The following is a 21533-nucleotide window of genomic DNA, read 5'->3' on the forward strand; positions in this document are numbered from 1 at the left end:
ACAAAATATATTATGAAGGGTCAGAGGGAAAAACGATAAATGTCAATTTTTGGTCATTTTGCGATTTTTGTACAATTTCTTAGCTTAGAAAGAGTATTAACAACCTGTGAATGGCCAAGGGGAAATAACGATGAGAATCGTCTTAAGAACACGTCACAAGATTTGACGCAAGGGAGAAAACAATGAATGTGTAACTTTGTTTCTCATTTTACCGAAAATGCTTCCAGATAGACATTCGTCGTTCTTCCCTGACCCTTCATATTTTAAAAAGTTTAATTGTATTTTTATTAAATATTAAACTAATTTTAATACTTAAGATAAAAATAATACCAAAAATTAAAAATAACGTTAATACGACATTTTTTATGAACTGTACCCTCCCCGCAATTGCTTTTTCCTTGATAAATCCTAGAAAATCTAAAACGTCAGATTTTCTACACAAATTTTTAATTTTCTTTCCATGATATTTTAATACTAATTATCCTATTCCCCACGAAAACAAATCCAAATTATAATAAATATATTTACTTAACTTGAAAGATTTAGCAAGTAACTTCATGTTGTGAACTTTATACTGTTAGTCCAGAGAAATAAGGTTTTTATCGTGACACATCTCCCTTCAGGCCGAAACCAAATTATTTGAGTAGTATGGACATATTAATAACCTTTATGTTTCCTGCAGCCGATTTTGATGATATACATAGTTATAAACAAATGAAGATCAAAAAACGGTAAATTTTCACTTTTTTCGTCTATAACCGAAAAGTTAGCATTTTAAACAAATTTGATAGTAAGAAACTCATAAATCGTCTAAAAAATTTCAATATGGCGTTCGCTGAATATGTCTATCCTTGTTGGTTGCTTAGAAAATTGCAAAATAAATCATAAATTTTGAGATCTTATAAATATTCATAACTTAGGTAAAAATTAATTTAGAACCTTCTTATTACACGAATTGCTGAGACTTCTGGTGCTTAAATTATATTAGCTCGAAAAGTATTAACTTAGTTAAAAAACTCTTTAAAACAAAAGTGACTTATCTTGAACGTATGTTGTTTCATCCACGGGAAGGGGTGGTTTTGACCCCCAAGTAAAAGCAACCAACGGCAAAAGTTCAACTTTGAACTGGAAGGTAAGTAGAAAATAAAACCAAATTTTCATGCACGTCGTAGTTGACCCTGAAAATTACATTCCAAAACGGTCATTTAGTGGACTGAATAAACTGTACGTAAAAATGCAAATGAAAATTTCATATTATTTCAAACTACGGTGTAATTTTACTTTACTTTACATAACTTTAAGTCGGTGTATCCTACGGACTTAAAGCAAGTGTACCAGTGTCAGAAATGGTTAAAAGTTAAAGACAAAAAAGTTAAACAATAAAATAAACCTTGTCCTACCCAAATCGAACGCATGTGACCCGTAGAAGCGTTCTGGAGGTACTTAAAAAAACTAGTTATTATTAGACGCCATCTTAAAGAGCTCTAGCTTCCGTAGGAAGCATTTTAGGACGAGTGAATTGAGTTAGATTGTCTTAAAATTAACTCAGGAATCTCCGGTCTTCGTTTGTCAGGAGAGTTTCCGGTAGGGATGGCGGTTATTGACAAAACACCGGTTTTCGGTTATACCGGTTTTTTCTACCTACGATTTAACCTGGCGGTTATAACCGGTAAAAAAACCGCTTAGTCCATAAACCGGTGTTCGGTTATTTTATTCATAGCTAATACCCAATATGTTACATTTACATTGCGCTTTAGTTTGCGATACTCCATTCGAATCGATATCAGTCTATATCAGTATAGAAATCAGTCATCAGCATCAGTGTTCTGAAATCGGTTTCAGTCAGCTGAAAATTTCTCATTTACGCGCGGGGAGCGAAAAATGGTTCCATTTTTTCTCTGAATTCAGTATTTTTTCCACTTATCCGGTTTTTCACCGGTTACTATTTTAAAAAGAAAAAACCGCTTATAACCGGGTCAAGAAAACAACCGGACAAACCGATTATTGCCGAGGAAAAACCGGTTTCAGGTTATAACCGGTAGGTTTTTCCCATCCCTAGTTTCTGGACACCCTGTATATGTTAACCTATCATCATGGTGTAGCATCAATAAAAATGCATCCACTAGAGAATGAGAAAGAATAAGTCAAAATATCTTTTTCTTATCAGGTGAAATTATTTTTAGAGACATAATTTTAGTTCACTAAGAAGTGACTATTTAGCAAAATTTTTTTTATGTGAAGTTGCATGCTTGTGTGACGCTATTTTACGCCCGATTGATCACCGCAGATTCTGGCCTAATTCTGACCTAGAAAATTCCTGGCCGCTAGGGACGCGTAAATATTTTTTATTTATGATGTTCGACTGTTTCTAGATTTCCGGAGTAAAAAGTTGTAAATTTTATTTAACCTTTTGCGAGATGTTGTTTCTTATTTCTAGAACATTGTAATAAGATATTATATAGGATGTCCCGAAAAGATTGGTCATAAATTATACCACAGATTCTGGGGTCAAAAATAGGTTGATTAAACCTCACTTACCTATATACAATAGTGCACACAAAAAAAAGTTACAGCCCTTTGAAATTGCAAAATGAAAATCGATTTTTTCCAATATATCGAAAACTATTAGAGATTCTTTATTGAAAATGGACATGTGGCATTCTTATGGCAGCAGCATTTTAAATATAAATTAAAGTGAAATTTGTGTACACCATAAAAAATTTATGGGGGTTCTGTTCCCTTAAACCTCCCCAAACTCGTGTGTACGTTCCAATTTAATTATTAGTGTGGCACCATTAGTTAAACACACTGTTTTTAAAACATTTTTGCCTCTTAGGACTTTTTCGATAAGCCAGTGTTTATCGAGATATTTTGAATATTTATCGAATCCACCACATATTTGTATATGGTTAAGTACGATTATACAGGGTGTAACAAAAATACAGGTCATAAATTAAATCACATATTCTGGGACCAAAAATATTTCGATTGAACCTAACTTACCTTAGTACCAATATGCACACAAAAAAAGTTACAGCCCTTTGAAGTTGCAAAATGAAAATCGATTTTTTACTATATATCGAAAACTGTTGGAGATTTTTTAATGAAAATGGACTTGTGGCATTCGTATGGCATGAACATCGTAAAAAGAAATTATAGTGGACTTTGTGCAGCCTATAAAAATTTTATGGGGGTTTTGTTCCCTTAAACCCCCCTAAACTTTTATGTACGTTCCAATTAAATTATTATTGTAAAACCATTAGTTAAAGACAATATTTTTAAAACTTTTTTGTCTCTTAGTACTTTTTGGATAAACCAGTTTTAATCGAGATGCGGCTTCTTTTTTAATTTTAACTATTTAGAATGGGAAATAAGCCACAATATTATTAAAAAATGATTTTTATTAACGTTTCGACGCCCAAATCGGGTGCCGTTGTCAAAATACAAAATACTATTAATATAAACAAAAATGTTGTTGCTTAGTAAAAAAATTCTTCTAATAATTTATTTAATTTGACTCATTTACATCGGCAATTCAGATACATATGATACATTTTAAAGTAGAAGACTTTAAAATGATATTGCCAATATTTATGAGTTGCGTTCCTGGGACGACTTTACTGAAAGATAGTTCATTCGATTACATGAAATCAACCCCAACTCAAGAATATCCGTCACAAAAAAATCATAGCATGTGATCTGTCTTTAAAAAGACAACCACATGCAACGGTGACATTAAAATTCTCGTGTTAGAGATCTCATAGTAAATCACGAGGGAAAACCAGGAAAAACCTCGTGATACTATCCCGACATCGTAAGTATTTGGTATTACATTTAATTTACTCTCAAAATTAATACCAAATTCTGACTTTACTATAATTTTGTTTAAATTATAAATAATATCAATAATGCATGGGTATATAAGTAATACTAAAATATAAAATATGTACTAACTCGACTATTGACTTACTAATTGTGGTATTTTCTTTCTATTGACTTCCTCTTTCAGTATGGGTATCCACATCCTACTGCATTCCACCGAGGAATTTGCGACACAATTGGTTTCGTTTAGCATAATTAGAGCCGCTTCTTTGATTTTTCTCTTTTTACTATCTGTTTCTTTCAGGACTATACTTGAATCTCTCCACTGAATATAGTTTTAGAGTTATAGAATATTATTATATTATTTATTATTATTATATTATTATATTATATTATTTTAGAAGTCAATAGAAAGAAAATACCACAATTAGTAAGTCAATAGTCGAGTTAGTACATATTTTATATTTTAGTATTACTTATATACCCATGTATTATTGATATTATTTATAATTTAAACAAAATTATAGTAAAGTCAGAATTTGGTATTAATTTTGAGAGTAAATTAAATGTAAGACCAAATACTTACGATGTCGGGATAGTATCACGAGGTTTTTCCTGGTTTTCCCTCGTGATTTACTATGAGATCTCTAACACGAGAATTTTAATGTCACCGTTGCATGTGGTTGTCTTTTTAAAGACAGATCACATGCTATGATTTTTTTTGTGACGGATATTCTTGAGTTGGGGTTGATTTCATGTAATCGAATGAACTATCTTTCAGTAAAGTCGTCCCAGGAACGCAACTCATAAATATTGGCAATATCATTTTAAAGTCTTCTACTTTAAAATGTATCATATGTATCTGAATTGCCGATGTAAATGAGTCAAATTAAATAAATTATTAGAAAAATTTTTTTACTAAGCAACAACATTTTTGTTTATATTAATAGTATTTTGTATTTTGACAACGGCACCCGATTTGGGCGTCGAAACGTTAATAAAAATCATTTTTTAATAATATTGTGGCTTATTTCCCATTCTAAATAGTTAAAATTGTAAAAATGCCCAAGAAAATAGCTTCAGAACAACATTCTTTTTTAATATGTTTACATAAAAATTTTATGGGGGGTTTGTGCCTTTAAACCCCCCAAATGTTTGTGTACGTTCCATTTAAACTGTTATTGCTGTACCATTACTTAAACACATTGTTTTTAAAACTTTTTTGCCTCTTAGTATTTTTCAGATAAGGCACCTTTTATCGAGATGTGGCTTCTTTTTTAATATGGTTCGAAGTATACTAGACCAGGGCGCATCTGTAAAAATATTAGTACATTTGGACGTTGAGAGGTAACTCAAATTTTTTTGCAGAAATTGCTTGAAAATAATTCAACTAATAATATTTGAGTTATCCTCCCTCTCAAAAAGGTCGGAACATTGTTTAAATAATCAAAATGTGAAAAAATGAAGAAAAAATTCGATCTTTTTCTACGTTTTTTTATTATAACTTTAAAAGTATTCATTTCCGAGAAAAGTTGTATTTACATAAAAGTTGCGTTATTAAATTTCCTATAACATAGAACTGGTAAAATATTTAAAAAATAGTCACCCTTGTTGCAAAATAGCAATAATTGCCAAAAAACCATACAAAAACAAGTATTCGAATTTTACGTTTTTCAACCATTTATACTACACGTAAGATCTTCATATTTCACCCAGAAAAACTTTATAATACAGTAAAACAGTACTGTAAATTTCATTACGATCGGTTCAATAAATTTTGCAAAATAAATTTTGCAATCCAACTTTCGCAAAAAAAATTCATTTTTTCAAAATGTTACAGGACTGAAAATAAAGCAGATAGCAAGTTGAATTTTTTTAAGCATATAGAACTGCACTGTACCTTTCATTTGCAATTTGCAAAATTAAAATCAATTAACTACCACGGCGTCAGGATTTTTTTTAATGAACATTAATTATTATTGGTGCTGTGCGCAGGAGAGCGGATAGTTTGCTCTGATTGGGCATTCCAATGACCTTTGATAATGATTGATACATTTTAATTTTTATTAAATTTCGATATAAATAAATAAATTTGTTTATTGCAAAATAAAAACACATACTCTATCCTTTGAAATAACACTTTTTTTAGCAAAAACTTTCTTTGTTCATATATTTTAACTTAGAGAATAAAAGTTTATTATTTTTATACATATGCAATTGTTTAAACAATATTTCACAAACAATAATAAAATTAGTTTGATTTTTGTGGAATTAAAATATTAAAATACAACAAAATATAGAGTAAGAAAATAATATATTAGATAAAGATTGGAAGAAATTTTGGTGGAAATCAACTAGTGTGAAACGAACACCGCTGTCCTGCGCGTAGCACCAATAATTAATGTTTATTTAAAAAAATTCCTGACGCCGTGGTAGTTAATCAATTTTAATTTTACAAATTGCAAATGAAAGGTACAGTACACTTCTATACGCAAAAAAAAATTTCAACTTGCTATCTACTTTATTTTCAGTCCTGTAATATTTTGAAAAAATGAATTTTTTTTGCGAAAGCTGGATTGCAAAATTTATATTGCAAAATCTATTGAACCGATCTTAATGAAATTTACAGTGTTATTTTACTGTATCATAAAGTTTTTCTGGGTGAAATATGAATTTCCTAAGTGTAGCATAAATGGTTGAAAAACGTAAAATGCGAATACTCGTTTTTGTATGGTTTTTTCGCAATTATTGCTATATTGCAACAAGGGTGACTATTGTTTAAATTTTTAACTAATTCCGTATTGTAGAAAATTTAATTACGCAACTTTTATCTCAGTACATCTTTTCTCGGAAATGAATACTTTTAAAGTTATAATCAAAAAAACAAGAAAAAAATCTAATTTTTCCTTCATTTTTTGACATTTTAATTATTTAAACAATGTTCCGGACCTTTTTGAGAGAGAGGATAACTCAAATATTATTATTTGAATTATTTTCAAGCAATTTCTGCAAAAAAATTTGAGTCACCTCTCAACGTCCATCTCAAAACAGATGGGCCCTGGACTATACCTCAAACTGTAATTTATAAATAAATTTTCATATTATTACCAAGTCTCTAAAATCGTACTTAACAGTACACAAATATGTGGTGGATTTGACAAAATATTCAAAATATCTCAAAAAAAACTAACTTTTCGAAAAAGTACTAGGAGGCAAAAAAGTTTTAAAAATATTGTGTTTAACTAATTGTGTCACAATAATAATTTAATTGGAACGTACACAAAAGTTTGGGGTGGTTAAAGGGAACAAAACCCCCATAAAATTTTTATAGGGTGCACAAATTTCATTATAATTTTTTTTTAAGATGTTCCTATCATAAGAATGTCACATGTCCGTTTTCAATAAGAAACCTCAAAAAGTTTTCGATATATTGAAAAAAATCGATTTTTATTTTGTAACTTCAAAGGGCTGTAACTTTTTTTAGGTGCACATTTGTACTAAGGTAAGTTAGGTTCAATCGAACTATTTTTGGTCCCAGAATATGTGATTTAATTTATGACCTGTATTTTTGTTACACCCATAGACCTGTTAATAATATGAAAATGTATTTTAATATTTTACATTTTTAGGTATATTTTGAAAAAGAAGCCACATCTCGATAAAAGGTGACTTATCAAAAAAAGACTACGGGGCAAAAAAGTTTTAAAAATACTGTGTTCAACTAATGATACCACAATAATAGTTTAATTGGAACGTACACAAACATTTGGGGGGTTTAAAGGAACAAAACTCCCATAAAATTGTTATGTAAATATATTAAAAAAGAAGCCGCATCTCGATAAAAACTGAATTATCGAAAAAATATTAAGAAACAAAAAGTTTTAAAAACGTTGTGTTTAACTAATGCTACCACAATAATGAATTAATTGGAACGTACACAAAAGTTTGGGGGTGTTTAACGGATCAAAACCCCCATAAAATTATTATGGGGTGGACAAATCTCACTATAATTTTGTTTTAAGATGATCCTGCCATAAGAATGATACATGTCTATTTTCGATATATTGAAAAAAATCGATTTTCATTTTGTAACTTCAAAGGGTAAACTGTAACTTTTTTATGAGCATATTTGTACAAACGTAAGTTAGGTTCAATCGAACTATTTTTGACTGCAGAATGTGTGGTATAATTTATGACCAATCTTTTCGGGACACCCTGTATAAGACGCTTTTGAATTAGTCAGTTAGTGTGGTTATACGCGATCGGGTTAAAAAAATAAATTAAACTTTTATTTGAAATAAATAGGTATACATTTTAGTTAGTGGAATTAATGTGTTTGATTTTTGTATATTAAATAAGTTTTGTAATTATAGTTATTTATGATATAAGTGTTAAAAGTACACGTTTAAGGCACGCATGTGAAAGTTTACAGAATGAGCGAAGCGAGTTCTGCAATTCACATGAGTGCCTTAAAAATGTACTTTTTAACACGCATATCACACAATATTTTTTCTACAAACGTAATTACAGGACAATATTTACAAAAAATTTTACTTGAACTTGACTGACATTCCATTTTTATATTTTTTTGACATTACATCAAAATTGCCTATACGGTAAATACGAACTGCAGTGCCTTAAAATTTTTAAAGCACTAGTGCCTTAAAGTAGCATTTTTAACGCTTGTATGGAGTGCTAAAATTGCATTTTTAACACGGTTGTAGAAAAAAGAATTTAAGTTCAGTGTTTATTTATTTATAAGTATTAATAATATTTATTCATAAAGTCAGTCAATTCAAAATTAATAATTAGTGCCTAAACTCAGATTAGTAGAGTCCGTAGTGAAACACTTGTAATACATACATGTTAAAGATCTATACTGGCCGGTCCAGTTCTGAAAAATCTCCCACATCCGGAAAAAATATGTCCCTCTTACACCCCTCTTAATCCCTATGATAATAACCCCCTGCCTAAGTACGAATGAGCTGAAGTATCATAATTGCCCTAATAAGAATGCAAAGCTGAAATTATTATAAAAGTTTTGGTTGCGGTTTGTTTTTTAATAGGATTAGGCCCTGTACTTTACGTCTTGCTAATTGGAGGTTATTATTTTCATAATTCTTGTTCTTTTGTTGTAATTGCTCTACTCTCCAAAGAGATAAAATTTTATTGTTAGGACTAAATGCCTAAATCTTTTTTAATGAACTTTTTTATCTTCGGAAGAAATCAACTCGGCAGGTAACTTAATATATTTGGTTGTTAAAATATGCATTTGGTAAATACTTTGGGTCTTTTATCCTTCGGGAGGTTAATTAATATGATTTGTAGAAGGGAACTGGGAACAATTTTTATTAAGTAAATTTTAGGCCATAAAAGATATAAAAAATTAATTCACCATTTTTTTGAATTCTTAAATACCTGGTTTAACATTTACTATACTCTCCGGCACAATTAACCGCCCCATTTGTATTTCTTTCAATTTACAGAAATTGTCAATTTTGGGCCAAATTTTATGAAAGATACGGAAAACTACCTTTGATGAAAAGAAAGCAATAAAATTATTGATAATAGTTATTTATGTACCATGTCAGTAAAGTTACTCTTTATCGAACGAGTCTGATATTAACAGACGAGTTCGATGAAGAGTTTTTACTGACGTGGTGCATACAAAAGGTGCCGTGGCCGTTAGTAGTCATCCGCTATGAGAGAAATTTTTTGGAAAATACGAAAATATACATTATTTTAAGTTATTCTCAAAAAAAAATTTGCGGATTATCCATTAGTTTAAATAATAAAAGACTTTGAAAATTGGATTTTATACACCTTTTTAGACCGCCATATTGATAATTACATGTGACGTTGCTGGATGTTGCCAAATCTATAAAAATGTTTAGTTTTACAAGTAACAAATATAGACGCATTTTTGTGGGGAAATGGACCTAACCTAACCAAACCTGGACCGTACGGGCATCGGTACAGGAGGGATTTTTCTCGATTTATCTTTGAAATCTAGGGATTTTTAAAGTGTGACATACCTAATTTTTATATTTATTGCTTTTGCCACCTACTATGCAGTAATTAAACAATTCAAATTTAACAATACGGTTTTCTTCAACTTTGTTGGCATTTAATGTTGTGTTACAAATTGACAGCTTACAATGGCATTTTCTTATTTTTTTGTTAACATTGACAGCTGACAATGACATTTTTCTTCTTTTTTTGTTGACATTGACAGCTGACAGTGACATTTTCTTCTTTTTTTTGTTGACACTGACAGCTGACAATGAGTTTTTTTTGTTGACATTGACAGCTGACAATGACATTTTCTTCTTTTTTGTACACATTGACAGCTGACAAATGGTAATGGCAGTTTCTTCGTTTTTTGTTGACATTGACAGCTGACAAATGGTAATGACAGTTTCTTCTTTTTTTGTTGACTTTGATAGCTGACAGTGACATTTTCTTCTTTTTTTGTTGACATTAACAGCTGACAATGAGTCTTTTTTGTTGATATTGACAGCTGACAATGACATTTTCTTCTTTTTTTGTTGACACTGACAGCTGACAATGACAGTTTTTTGTTGACATTGACAGCTGACAATGACATTTTCTTCTTTTTTTGTTGACATTGGCAGCTGACAAATGGTAATGGCAGTTTACATAATAAATGGCAGTTTACAATTAATAAACGGGCAGACTGTAATTGCGCGCAGCGGTCAGAAAGGAGGAAGACCTAACCCTTTGGTCCAAACCTAACTTACGGGTAATAGAGTGAGAGAACCGCAGGAGGTATTTGACCGCTGCGCGCAATCACAACCCACCCTAATAAACAAAACATAGTTTAATTTGTATCTCTCCATTGGCCTCACCGTACATAAACGGCGACACTGTCTTTCTTTGCACAAACTGTTTTTTAATTAATCAAACACTTTGCAAATGTTGGATTAATTCTAAATCGCTTTTTTGTGTGATATTATTAATATCAAAATAAGAAGTTACATCCATTTTTCGATACTAAACGTGAATGACAACTAACCTTGTTTTGACAAATTTTCAAATTCCAAAGATATTTTGATTTATTTAAATTACATCAGAAAACCATACGAAAAAAATTGGCAACCTAGCACAGTCGTTGTCGAATGTCGATCTAAATGTCATAAACATTTTGTGATTTTGTGTTGTGAACTTGATTACTTGATTGCAAAAATGTTGACAGAGAATTTAAAATTTTGTTGGATTATAATATCTTCAATATAATCCAGTATTCTAATAAAAATAATGAATTATACCGCACTACTATGCATTAATAAGATATACCCTATTCCACGAACATACGCCTGTTTTGGATTACTTCGACAACGAATATTTTACTGTGCAAAATAAGAAGAACGAAAGTAAATTGCAAATTACATTGTTGTTTATTGGAATAATTATTAGCGCTATTTATTTTCGTACTTCTTATGTTGTACAGTAAAATATTCGTTGTCGAAGTAATCCAAAACAGGCGTATGTTCGTGGAATGGCCCATATAAATAAAAGGTCAGTACCTACAAATATAAAATATACACTTCTATTTGGTGAAAATATGTCTGAAATTAGTAAGGTTATGTATGGAAAAAACCAATTTTCAAAGTTGATTTTTATTTCAATGAATGAGTAATCCGCAATTTTTTTTCGGGAAAATAGCTTAAAACAATGTATGTTTTCATATTTTCCAAAAATTTTTGCCCGATGCGAATGACTACTAACTGCCACGGCACCTTAAAGGCGTTTGACATGAATTTAATTTTACATATTTAGAATATTTTGGTTTTTTTAACATATTTGGATGGTTTGAACATATTTTCGACCGTTTGACATATTTTGGCATATTTTGGCATATTTTTAACAAATTTTAGCGAAATTTTTGTTGATGTCACAAGAGTCGTCGCAGACGCAAGCAATGCGTATTATAGTTACATTTATTTTACGACTATGATTTATCATAATTTATGTTATGCCAGTTATTCAAGCTTCAAGAAATATTTCCCATTCAAAAATTGTCATTATTCAGAAACATATAACAAAAATGAGGTGCTAGTTGTATTATCGAATGATTCTTAAAAATGCCTAAAGTGAAAACTATTTGGTGGCTTCTTGGATTAAAACAGTTCCAGAATTAGTTTTGAACGAAGAAAGAACGTTCTGCAAAGCATGTGCTAAAATAGTAAGTTGATAATGATAATTTTACAATTTTATTAAAAATCCCAATTAATATCTTTCAACTGACTTCATAAAGGAAGATGACAAAAAATGAAACAGTCAAATTTGGTGCAAATGTCTTTAGGTCAGGCACTAATGGCAACATCTTCATCTACAAAAAGTCAGGGTGAACAATAAGTATTCAATTCCGATTTAGCCAAAGCTTTAACATATTGAAAACATACTATACCTGACGAAAGTACTTTAAGAAAAAATTATGTTACTGATGTTTATGTGGACATAATTAAAGAAATTAGGCAAACTATAAATAACAATTATATATATTTTATAGTAGTGAATATAAAATAAAAATGTATTCACGCCAGTTGGAATGGGGGGACTAATAAATGTCGAAAATTTTTACCTGGAGTAGAGATAGAAGCCTATGCATTCTCTGAAGAGCCTCTAACAAGAGGTGAAATCGTCGATAAGAGTGCTGGTTGCGCTCTCTAAAATAAATAAAAATTAAGACAGTTTTGGCTTCGCATTGCAGCTGAATAAAAATGGTATACATTTTTATAACTAATTTTAAGTTTTGAAGAAACAAATTAATATTGGTGCGATTTCAAAATGCAAATCAATTTTAGAAAACAAGTCACTGCACAATGAGCTTTGTTTTATTAAGTCGAATTATGAATTTATTTATAAAACCATCCTCAATCTTGAAACTGAATCGCTTCCACTACAAGAGTCTCTTAATTTAATTCAGAAATTTAAGGAAAACGTTGAGAAAGTTTCTGGAAAAATTGGACAATCAATAAATAAAAAATGTATTGAAACTTTACAGAAAAATAGTGATCTAAAACTATTACAGAAAGCAAACCAATTCTTTGTGGCGATTTTGATGTTAATACCAATTTAAATGCGGAGATTAAGGGCCGGTTGTTCGAACGCTAATCAACAATGATCATTATCAAATATTTAATTACTGTCACCAACTGTCAATGTCAACTTTGTTTGGGTTGCTGAAAACATAATTAATTACAATAATTATGAGATTTATTAATCGATTATGTTAATAATTGTTATGTTAATTGATTAACTAGTCTCATAATTGTAATCAATTATGTTTTCAGCAACCCAAACAAAGTTGACATTGACAGTTGGTGACAGTAATTAAATATTTGATAATAATCATTGTTGATTAGCGTTCGAACAACCGGCCCTTAATGTTTTAAAATTTGCACCAATAATCACATCAGTTGATGTTGAACGAAGCTTTTCAACATACAAATTACTACTAACGGATAGGCGACATATTTTTTCTATTGAAAATATTGAAAAACATTTGATTGTGAATTGTTTTTACAAGAAGGAATAAAATGTAGAAACGTAAGTAATAGTAATAGGTACTAGATAGGTGTACATTGGTATACTATGTATGTTAATTTTGTCAATATGTACTTATCGTTATTTAATAAAACTTTTATATATTTTTTACTACATATTTTCTTGTTACTTTAAAATGTTTTTCACATATTCCACATATTTGGAACATATTTTAAAATTTTAGGGAATATTTTCAACATATTTTACTCATATTTCAGACATATATATGCACATATTTCAGTCAAAACACGAACATATAATCCGGTCTCTATTAATTACATCCTAATGAAAAAAGAATGTGTGTACTTGGTACGCACGTAAGACGTTATACTTCTATTATTATAATTTCAACGAAATAATGGAAATAAATATATTTTAAACAGTTTAATCGTATTTTTATTTAAATATTAAACCAATTTAAGCACTTAAAATAAAATATCAAAAATTGAAAATACCGTTAATAATTACGTTATTGTTTATGAAGTGTAGCCTTCCGCAGCGCAGTTGCTTTTCCCTTGATGAATATTAGAAAATCTAAATAAATATATTTGCTAACAAATTATCATGAATATCTGTCACCGTCCTATATATAATCGAATTAAAAAAACACCATTTCTTAATATATTTGCATTAATACAAAACTTAAAAGATTTAAGGCTTTTATTAATTTTAAACGAAATAAAAATTCGTATGACAGTAATGACGATGACAGAATGCTTTTGCATGATGGCCGATTTTGATGTTTAATCGATAGTTGTTCAAGTACTGAATATTGAATAAGTAACTAATTACTAAATCTGTAAAGTTTCGATTTATGTTTTATAAATATAATTGCAAAATACTGCAGAATTTCACTTTCTGATATAAATTTAATTAATAATAACGTAAATTTTGTACAATATTTTTTTTATTTATTTAAATTAACGTGGCTCAGCAACGCAGGTCATTGACACGGTTACAAAAGTAAGGTTTACAGTGTGTTTATATTACATGAATTAAGAAAATAAAGAATTTAGCGTAGTATAACCCAGAGTCTTTGAGAAACATTATCACATTATTAAAGTTAATATTATCACTAAGAGTGGCGGTTTGGTCTTCATCCAGTTTATGTTCTCTTCGGGTGTTCGTGTATAGCTGGCACTCAACTAGTATGTGTTTGACGGTGACACGAGTGTTGCAGGTATGACACCAAGGGGGATTTCCCTGGCTCATCAGGTAACCATGTGTAAGACGGCAATGTCCAATTCTTAGTCTTCTCATGACAACTTTGTCCTTCTACAAAGTGCTGGTATTTTTAAGGCAGGTATTCTGGGTTGAATACTATGGAGTGTTGAGTTTGTTCTATTCCAGAGGTTTTGCCAAACTCTCAAGCACATTTGGTTTACTGTATGTTGTAAATCTACACCAAGTTGTATACTCTCCATTGGAATGTCAGAACGGGATGCCTCTTTGGCCGCTTGATCGGCGGTTTCGTTTCCTGTAATACCCACGTGCGATGGAGTCCAAACAATGCTTATCGTTCTTATCTAGATACGTTCTTATCTAATAATAGGTGGCATGTATTGTGGATATTTTGAATTAGTGGGGTTTGGGAGTAAAAGTCCTTGATGGGTAGTATGGAAGATAGCGAATCAGTGCAGATTGCAAGGTTTTTGCTTTTGTTGGTTGGACAACTAAGTGCTTTCATGACAGCATATAGTTCGGCTGTGAAGATGCTACAGTAATATGGAAGACGGTAGGTAGCTATAACTTCGTTGGTGGTAGTCACAGACGAACCAACTTGATCTTCGAGTTTAGAAGCATGTGTGTAGATGATTGAGTCATACTGTTTGGTGTGGATGAGTTCAAGGGAGGATGACTTTAGGGCGGAACTAGGGGTTTCTTTTTTGTTATAATGTGTTGATAGACTGGTGTTTATAGTGGGCAATGTTATTGTCCATGGTGGAATGTTAGAATATGAGATTCGAGTAGTAGTTCGTAAGTCTATATTACCTACTAGTTTTTTAAGAATTTGAGAAGCTGGTATTACTGTTCTGGGTTTGTTTACTATCGTTGGTTTGGTAGAGTTGATTAACCCATTGACTGGATTATTTGGATTAGCTGATGCTTTGACAAAGTATGACAAAAGAAGTCGCTGACGGCGAATATGAGTAGGTGGTTCGTTAGCTTCGATTTGAATACTTTCAATGGGACTAGATCTAAACGCACCAAGGCATATTCGAAGGGCGGTGTTCTGGATGATATTGAGGCAATTTAGTTGTGAATTGGGAGCTGACATGTATAATATACTTCCATAGTCCATTTTTGAACGAATTAAAGATCGGTAAATTCTCAGCAACATACCTTCATCTGTTCCCCACTGATGATGCGCTAGTGATTTTAAGATATTTATCCTTTTAGGACAGGTACCTTTTAATTCTTGAATATGATATCTCCAAGATAACTTTTTATCAAAGATAACACCTAAAAATTGTTGTTGATGAACTACTTGTAGTGGGGTGCCATTTAATGTTAAATTAATTAAGTTGGGATTATGTTTTTTACTAAAAAGAACTATTTTAGATTTTTTTGATGGAAATTTAAATCCTGTTCCTTTTGACCAACTGTGGATATAATTTAAAGCAGTTTGAATTAAGGCGCAAGTGGATTATGTGGTTTTGCCATGAGAGAAAATTACTAGATCATCTGCGTATATTGTATATTTGACTGGGGGTCGAATCAGTGTGCCAATATTTTTTATACTCATCAAGAATAGAGTAGTACTTAGAACCGATCCTTGTGGTATACCATTTTCAGTAAGATGTATTGCCGAGAATTTTCCGTTGGCAGAGACTCTGAAAGGTTCTATTAGACAAAAAGTTCTCGAGAAAGTAATATACATTACTATATAATTTCATTTTTTGAAGTGTTTCTAGAACTACCTATTTCTGAACTGTATCAAATGCGCTCTCTATATCGAGATATACAGCAATTAAATTTCTGTTGCTGGCGAAGGCATGTGCAATTTCATTTTGTAAGATAATTAGGTTGTCTAGTGTACAGCGATTTTTCCTAAATCCTGATTGGCCTTTGTCAAAAAACATTGCTTTTCAAAATACCAGATAAGTCGAAAATTTGGCATCTTTTCTAAGAGTTTGCACAGTGTGCATGTCAAAGAGATTGGTCTGAAAGAGTTTACTGTGTTATACATTAAGTCAGATTTCTTGATTGAAATAACAAGCGATTGTTGACAAAGAGAAGGAAATTCTTGGCTTGTCCATATAATATTATATAGCTCAAGTAGTTTCGATCGTGTACTTGGATGTAGATTTTTAAGGAAAATTGAGGGGATCATGTCGGGTCCTGCTGCCGAATTTTTTAAAGTGGAAATGGCAAATTCAAGTTCTGGCAAAGAAAAAGGAAGATTTATACACTCTATCTGACTGGAATTTTTTGCGTAAGTTCTTGTGGATGTTTGTTGTTCTAAGGATAAATTTTTACCTTTCGTTTTGTTGCTAAAATATTCAGAAATTATTTCTGAAATTTCCTGGTCATCAGTAATAACTTTATTTTCTTGAATGAGTGCAGGAATTTTATATTATGTGTTGTGTCCTTTCATTTGTCTGATTTTATTCCACACTTGAAAAGGGTTTGTGTTAGAGTTAATAGAGCTAACGTATTTTTTCCACGAATGCTTCTTGATTTCCTTGAGGATAACCTGTCCTAAAAGGATAAATATCTTAAAATCACTAGCGCATCATCAGTGGGGAACAGATGAAGGTATGTTGCTGAGAATTTACCGATCTTTAATTCGTTCAAAAATGGACTATGGAAGTATATTATACATGTCAGCTCCCAATTCACAACTAAATTGCCTCAATATCATCCAGAACACCGCCCTTCGAATATGCCTTGGTGCGTTTAGATCTAGTCCCATTGAAAGTATTCAAATCGAAGCTAACGAACCACCTACTCATATTCGCCGTCAGCGACTTCTTTTGTCATACTTTGTCAAAGCATCAGCTAATCCAAATAATCCAGTCAATGGGTTAATCAACTCTACCAAACCAACGATAGTAAACAAACCCAGAACAGTAATACCAGCTTCTCAAATTCTTAAAAAACTAGTAGGTAATATAGACTTACGAATTACTACTCCAATCTCATATTCTAACATTCCACCATGGACAATAACATTGCCCACTATAAACACCAGTCTATCAACACATTATAACAAAAAAGAAACCCCTAGTTCCGCCCTAAAGTCATCCTCCCTTGAACTCATCCACACCAAACAGTATGACTCAATCATCTACACACATGCTTCTAAACTCGAAGATCAAGTTGGTTCGTCTGTGACTACCACCAACGAAGTTATAGCTACCTACCGTCTTCCATATTACTGTAGCATCTTCACAGCCGAACTATATGCTATAAAAATTAAAGTACGTTAATGTTACTTTTCAATATTGATATAAAATACAGGGTGTTCCATTTAGCATTATTGAGAAAATAATGTACTTGCGTTTTGACCCTGTATTTGATATAAAGAAAATTAGCAATATCAATAATTCTTAAAAATTTTGACAATAAATAAAAAATATAGAAAAAGACTAAGTTTTCACTCTAATGGCATATAAAACAACATATGCTATTCTACATCCCACCAGAATGAAAACAATGGGAACCTTCTCTGGTTAATTGAAAATGGTTATTCATTTTTAAAAAAATGTGGCATTGATAAACCATTGCTGTTGTGCTTATTTTTATTTATACAGGGAGTTGAACTTGTTACGATTTTCATAAAAAATTGGTTATAACTTTGTAAATACCCTGTATAACATAACAAACCTTTATATTTTTGTGATGAAAAAGTTAACAGGATTTCGAAAAAAAAATAAAATATAGAGTGTTCCATTTAAAAAAAAACATAAGTTAGGTCTGCCACTGTGTTATTGAACACCCTGTAACGTTCTAACTGATTTTGTAATATGAAGCTCAAAGGTGGCTAAAATTTTTGTTATTATCTTTTATTACTATCAATGACTATTTATAGCGGAGCTATTGAGCTTTACCCTACTAATCAATCACCCTGTATTGGCCTATGTAAATAGGAAAATACAAACAACCATATACATACTATAAAATTTATATCTGCTAAAACACAAACATTATGTAGTTATTGTGTGATGATTATAATATAATGAAAAACAACTTAAAACCATATTTTGTACGCAAAATTTAGTTTTAATCCAAATCAATACTAATGTCTTTTGGAATATCACCTTCAGCCATACAGAATTTAAACTGTCCTACGTGACAAACAGCCGCTATCACCGGAATTATTGTTTTTACAACTTCACAAACTTTGTCGATTGCCCTTGTTATGGAGGATGCATGACTTCCAACTGAATTGCCGATCTTGCTAGCCATTTCTCCAAATTTTAATAGTTGCTTTCTCTGAAAATGAAATAAAAAATATTGTTAATAGTTTTTATGTATAAAAGCATTAATATACAGGGTGTAACAAAAAGGTGGGTTATAAATTAACTCACCTATTCTGGGATCAAAAATAGTTGGATTGAACCTAACTTATCTTAGTACAAAAAATAATGTACACATAAAAAAAGTTACAGTTCTTTTAATTTACAAAATGGAAATCGATTTTTTCAGTATACATATGTAATATGTTACTTTTTACACCACTATAGACTGGGACTTGGGACTTTTGACTTTTTTTAAACTAAATTGATGTTGCTCTGAAAATACAAAGTTTATTAATTTTACAATATTTACAAACTTAAAATTATACTACCTGTAAATACAAAGAAACAACAATTTAAGCTAATTATTCTACGTAAAAAATTCTTAATCATTTATGACATTAAGTAATTTTAAGAAAGTTTATTCATGACATTTTGTCACTGTCACTTCACTTTATCTTGCTACTTGGCTAGTGTCTCAGCTACTTGCTTCAAACTTAAATTAAAGAGAATCTCGACAGCAGATATTGTATGTCGGGATTTCTCTTTACATCCCCCCCCCCCCCTTCAGGTGAGAAAAAGACAGGTATTTGTGTGGTCATTTTTGGATTCAAACAACGGTGTTAGTTTTGTAATGTGGAACAGGTTTGACTCTTCTTTACTGTGTCCAGTGTCCAATTCGTAGATAGAATTCGACCATTTCTTCTTAATTGTGTACGGTCCAGTTCGCAATTCGTTTAGCTTTGCTCTGTTTAATTTATTACCATTTTCCACGTATACTTGGTCTCCAACATTTAGTTGTAGGTCTTTTCGATGTGCATCAAATCTTCTTTTGTTGCATTCATGTGATTTTAATGTATATTTCAATGCTAATTTTCTATCTTTACTTAATTTTTCTTGTGTGACTGTAGGTCTTATTTCATCAGGTAGTATGTTTGTGTTTTCACCTTCTACTAGATATTTTGGAGTAAACCTTGTTATCGTATGCTCTGTTTTATTGTAGGCTGCTACACATTTTTGTGCAACTGTTGACCATGCAACTTTGTTCTTTGTTTCATTTATTTTACATCTTATTTTATTTACGAGCGTTTGGTTTACTCTTTCATTCAGCCCATTGGAAAATGGTGCATCAACAGCAGTGAATACTAGTTTTGTATTATTATTCTTAAGAAATTGTTTGTATTCTTTCGAGTTTATTCCAGGGTATTGATCTGCTAACACTATGTCGACTTGGTAATTGTCTGTTACCATTTTTGTCAATTTTATAAAGTCCGTTGCACTTTGATTCTGTGATGTTAAAATATAAACGTACCTTGTAAAATGGTCAATTAATATATGGAGGTACTTCTTTGTTGACCGACATCCACCAAATCCTCCAACAGTGTCTATAGAAACTATTTCAAATGGTCGTTTTGCTGGACCTAAATGTGACATCCATCCATATTTGGGTTTTCTTCTTGATTTGTTTTTCAAACAAATTTCACAGTTATTGCATATTTTTCTTATATTTTTTAACAAGTTTTTTGCTGTATAAAATGGAGTTATCTTGTTTATCATCTGTGTTTGTCCTAAATGGCAGTAGGTGTAATGTGTCCTTTTTTATTAGATCTATACTAAAATTTTCTGATATTAAAATTTTGTCTCTTTTTCTTATTTTTCTATAATAGATTCCATTCTTAAATGTCAAATTACTATTGTGTAAATCTCTTTGATCTTGTTGTATCTCTGCGATATCTATTAAGTTAATTTTTCTAATGGATTCACTCATTTGTAAATCACTATAATAGTGGTTTACAAACTGAAGAAAATCGTCCAAATTTTCCTCTGGTTCTAATACTGGATTTCTGCTCAGACAATCCGCTTCTTGGTTTGTTGCCCCTGGATTATATTTAACCCTAAAGTTGTACTGTGATAAGTAGTAAGCCAAATCACCTAATTCTTCATCAGTTCTAGCTTTAAAATTCAGATTTTCTAAGGGTTTATGGTCAGAATATACCTTAAATTCTTTGCCCATTAGCCAATGTTGCCAATATTTTACAGCTTCTTTTATGGCTAAGCATTCTAGATATATTGCTTTTTTCTTCTTTTGTGCTTCTGTTAATTTTTTAGAAAAATATGCCACTGGTCTACTATTACCATTTTCATCGTCCTGTTTTAGCACAGCTCCCACACCAATCATGCATGCATCTGTGTAGATTTTAATTGGGACGTTTGGGTCAAATATCTTCAGAATTGGTTGTGAACACAACCAATTTTTTATCTTATCGAAGGCTTCTTGACATTATTTTGTCCAGATGAACTTAACATCTTTCCTTAATAGGTTATATAGCGGTTCAAGTATAACTGCTCTGTGTGGTATAAATTTTTGATGAAAATTTAATTTTCCCAAAAATTGACGGATATTTTTTTTCTTTTCCGGAACTGGAAAATCTTTTACAGCGGTCAGGTAATCTTTTAATGGTCTCACCGAATTCTTTTCGATTATATGACCAAAATATTTTGCGCTATTTTTCGCAAATGAGCATTTTGAGAATTTTAGTTTAAACCCTTCTTTCATAATTGTTTCCAATAATGTAGATATATGTGAAATGTGATCTGTGAATGTCTTAGAGAATATTATAATATCATCAATAAAGTTTATTGCAAAATCTGACATTTTATATTTTCTTATTATGTTAC

The 21533-nt window shown here is 30.9% G+C and overlaps 1 protein-coding gene across 1 annotated transcript in view; it reads right to left on the minus strand.

Moving 5' to 3' along the window:
• Positions 1 to 18504: 18504 nt before the first annotated feature.
• Positions 18505 to 21533, minus strand: part of LOC114338785 (uncharacterized) — a 38691-nt gene continuing 35662 nt past the window's right edge. Inside the window, exon 2 of the mRNA XM_050656387.1 lies at positions 18505 to 18831. Within this exon, the coding sequence (XP_050512344.1) occupies positions 18619 to 18831 (213 nt within the window). The 3' untranslated portion in view covers positions 18505 to 18618. The remainder of the gene's footprint in view (positions 18832 to 21533) is intronic.

This window comes from Diabrotica virgifera, chromosome 7 (genome assembly GCF_917563875.1).
Source record: "Diabrotica virgifera virgifera chromosome 7, PGI_DIABVI_V3a".
NCBI classification, from domain to species: Eukaryota; Metazoa; Arthropoda; class Insecta; order Coleoptera; family Chrysomelidae; genus Diabrotica; species Diabrotica virgifera.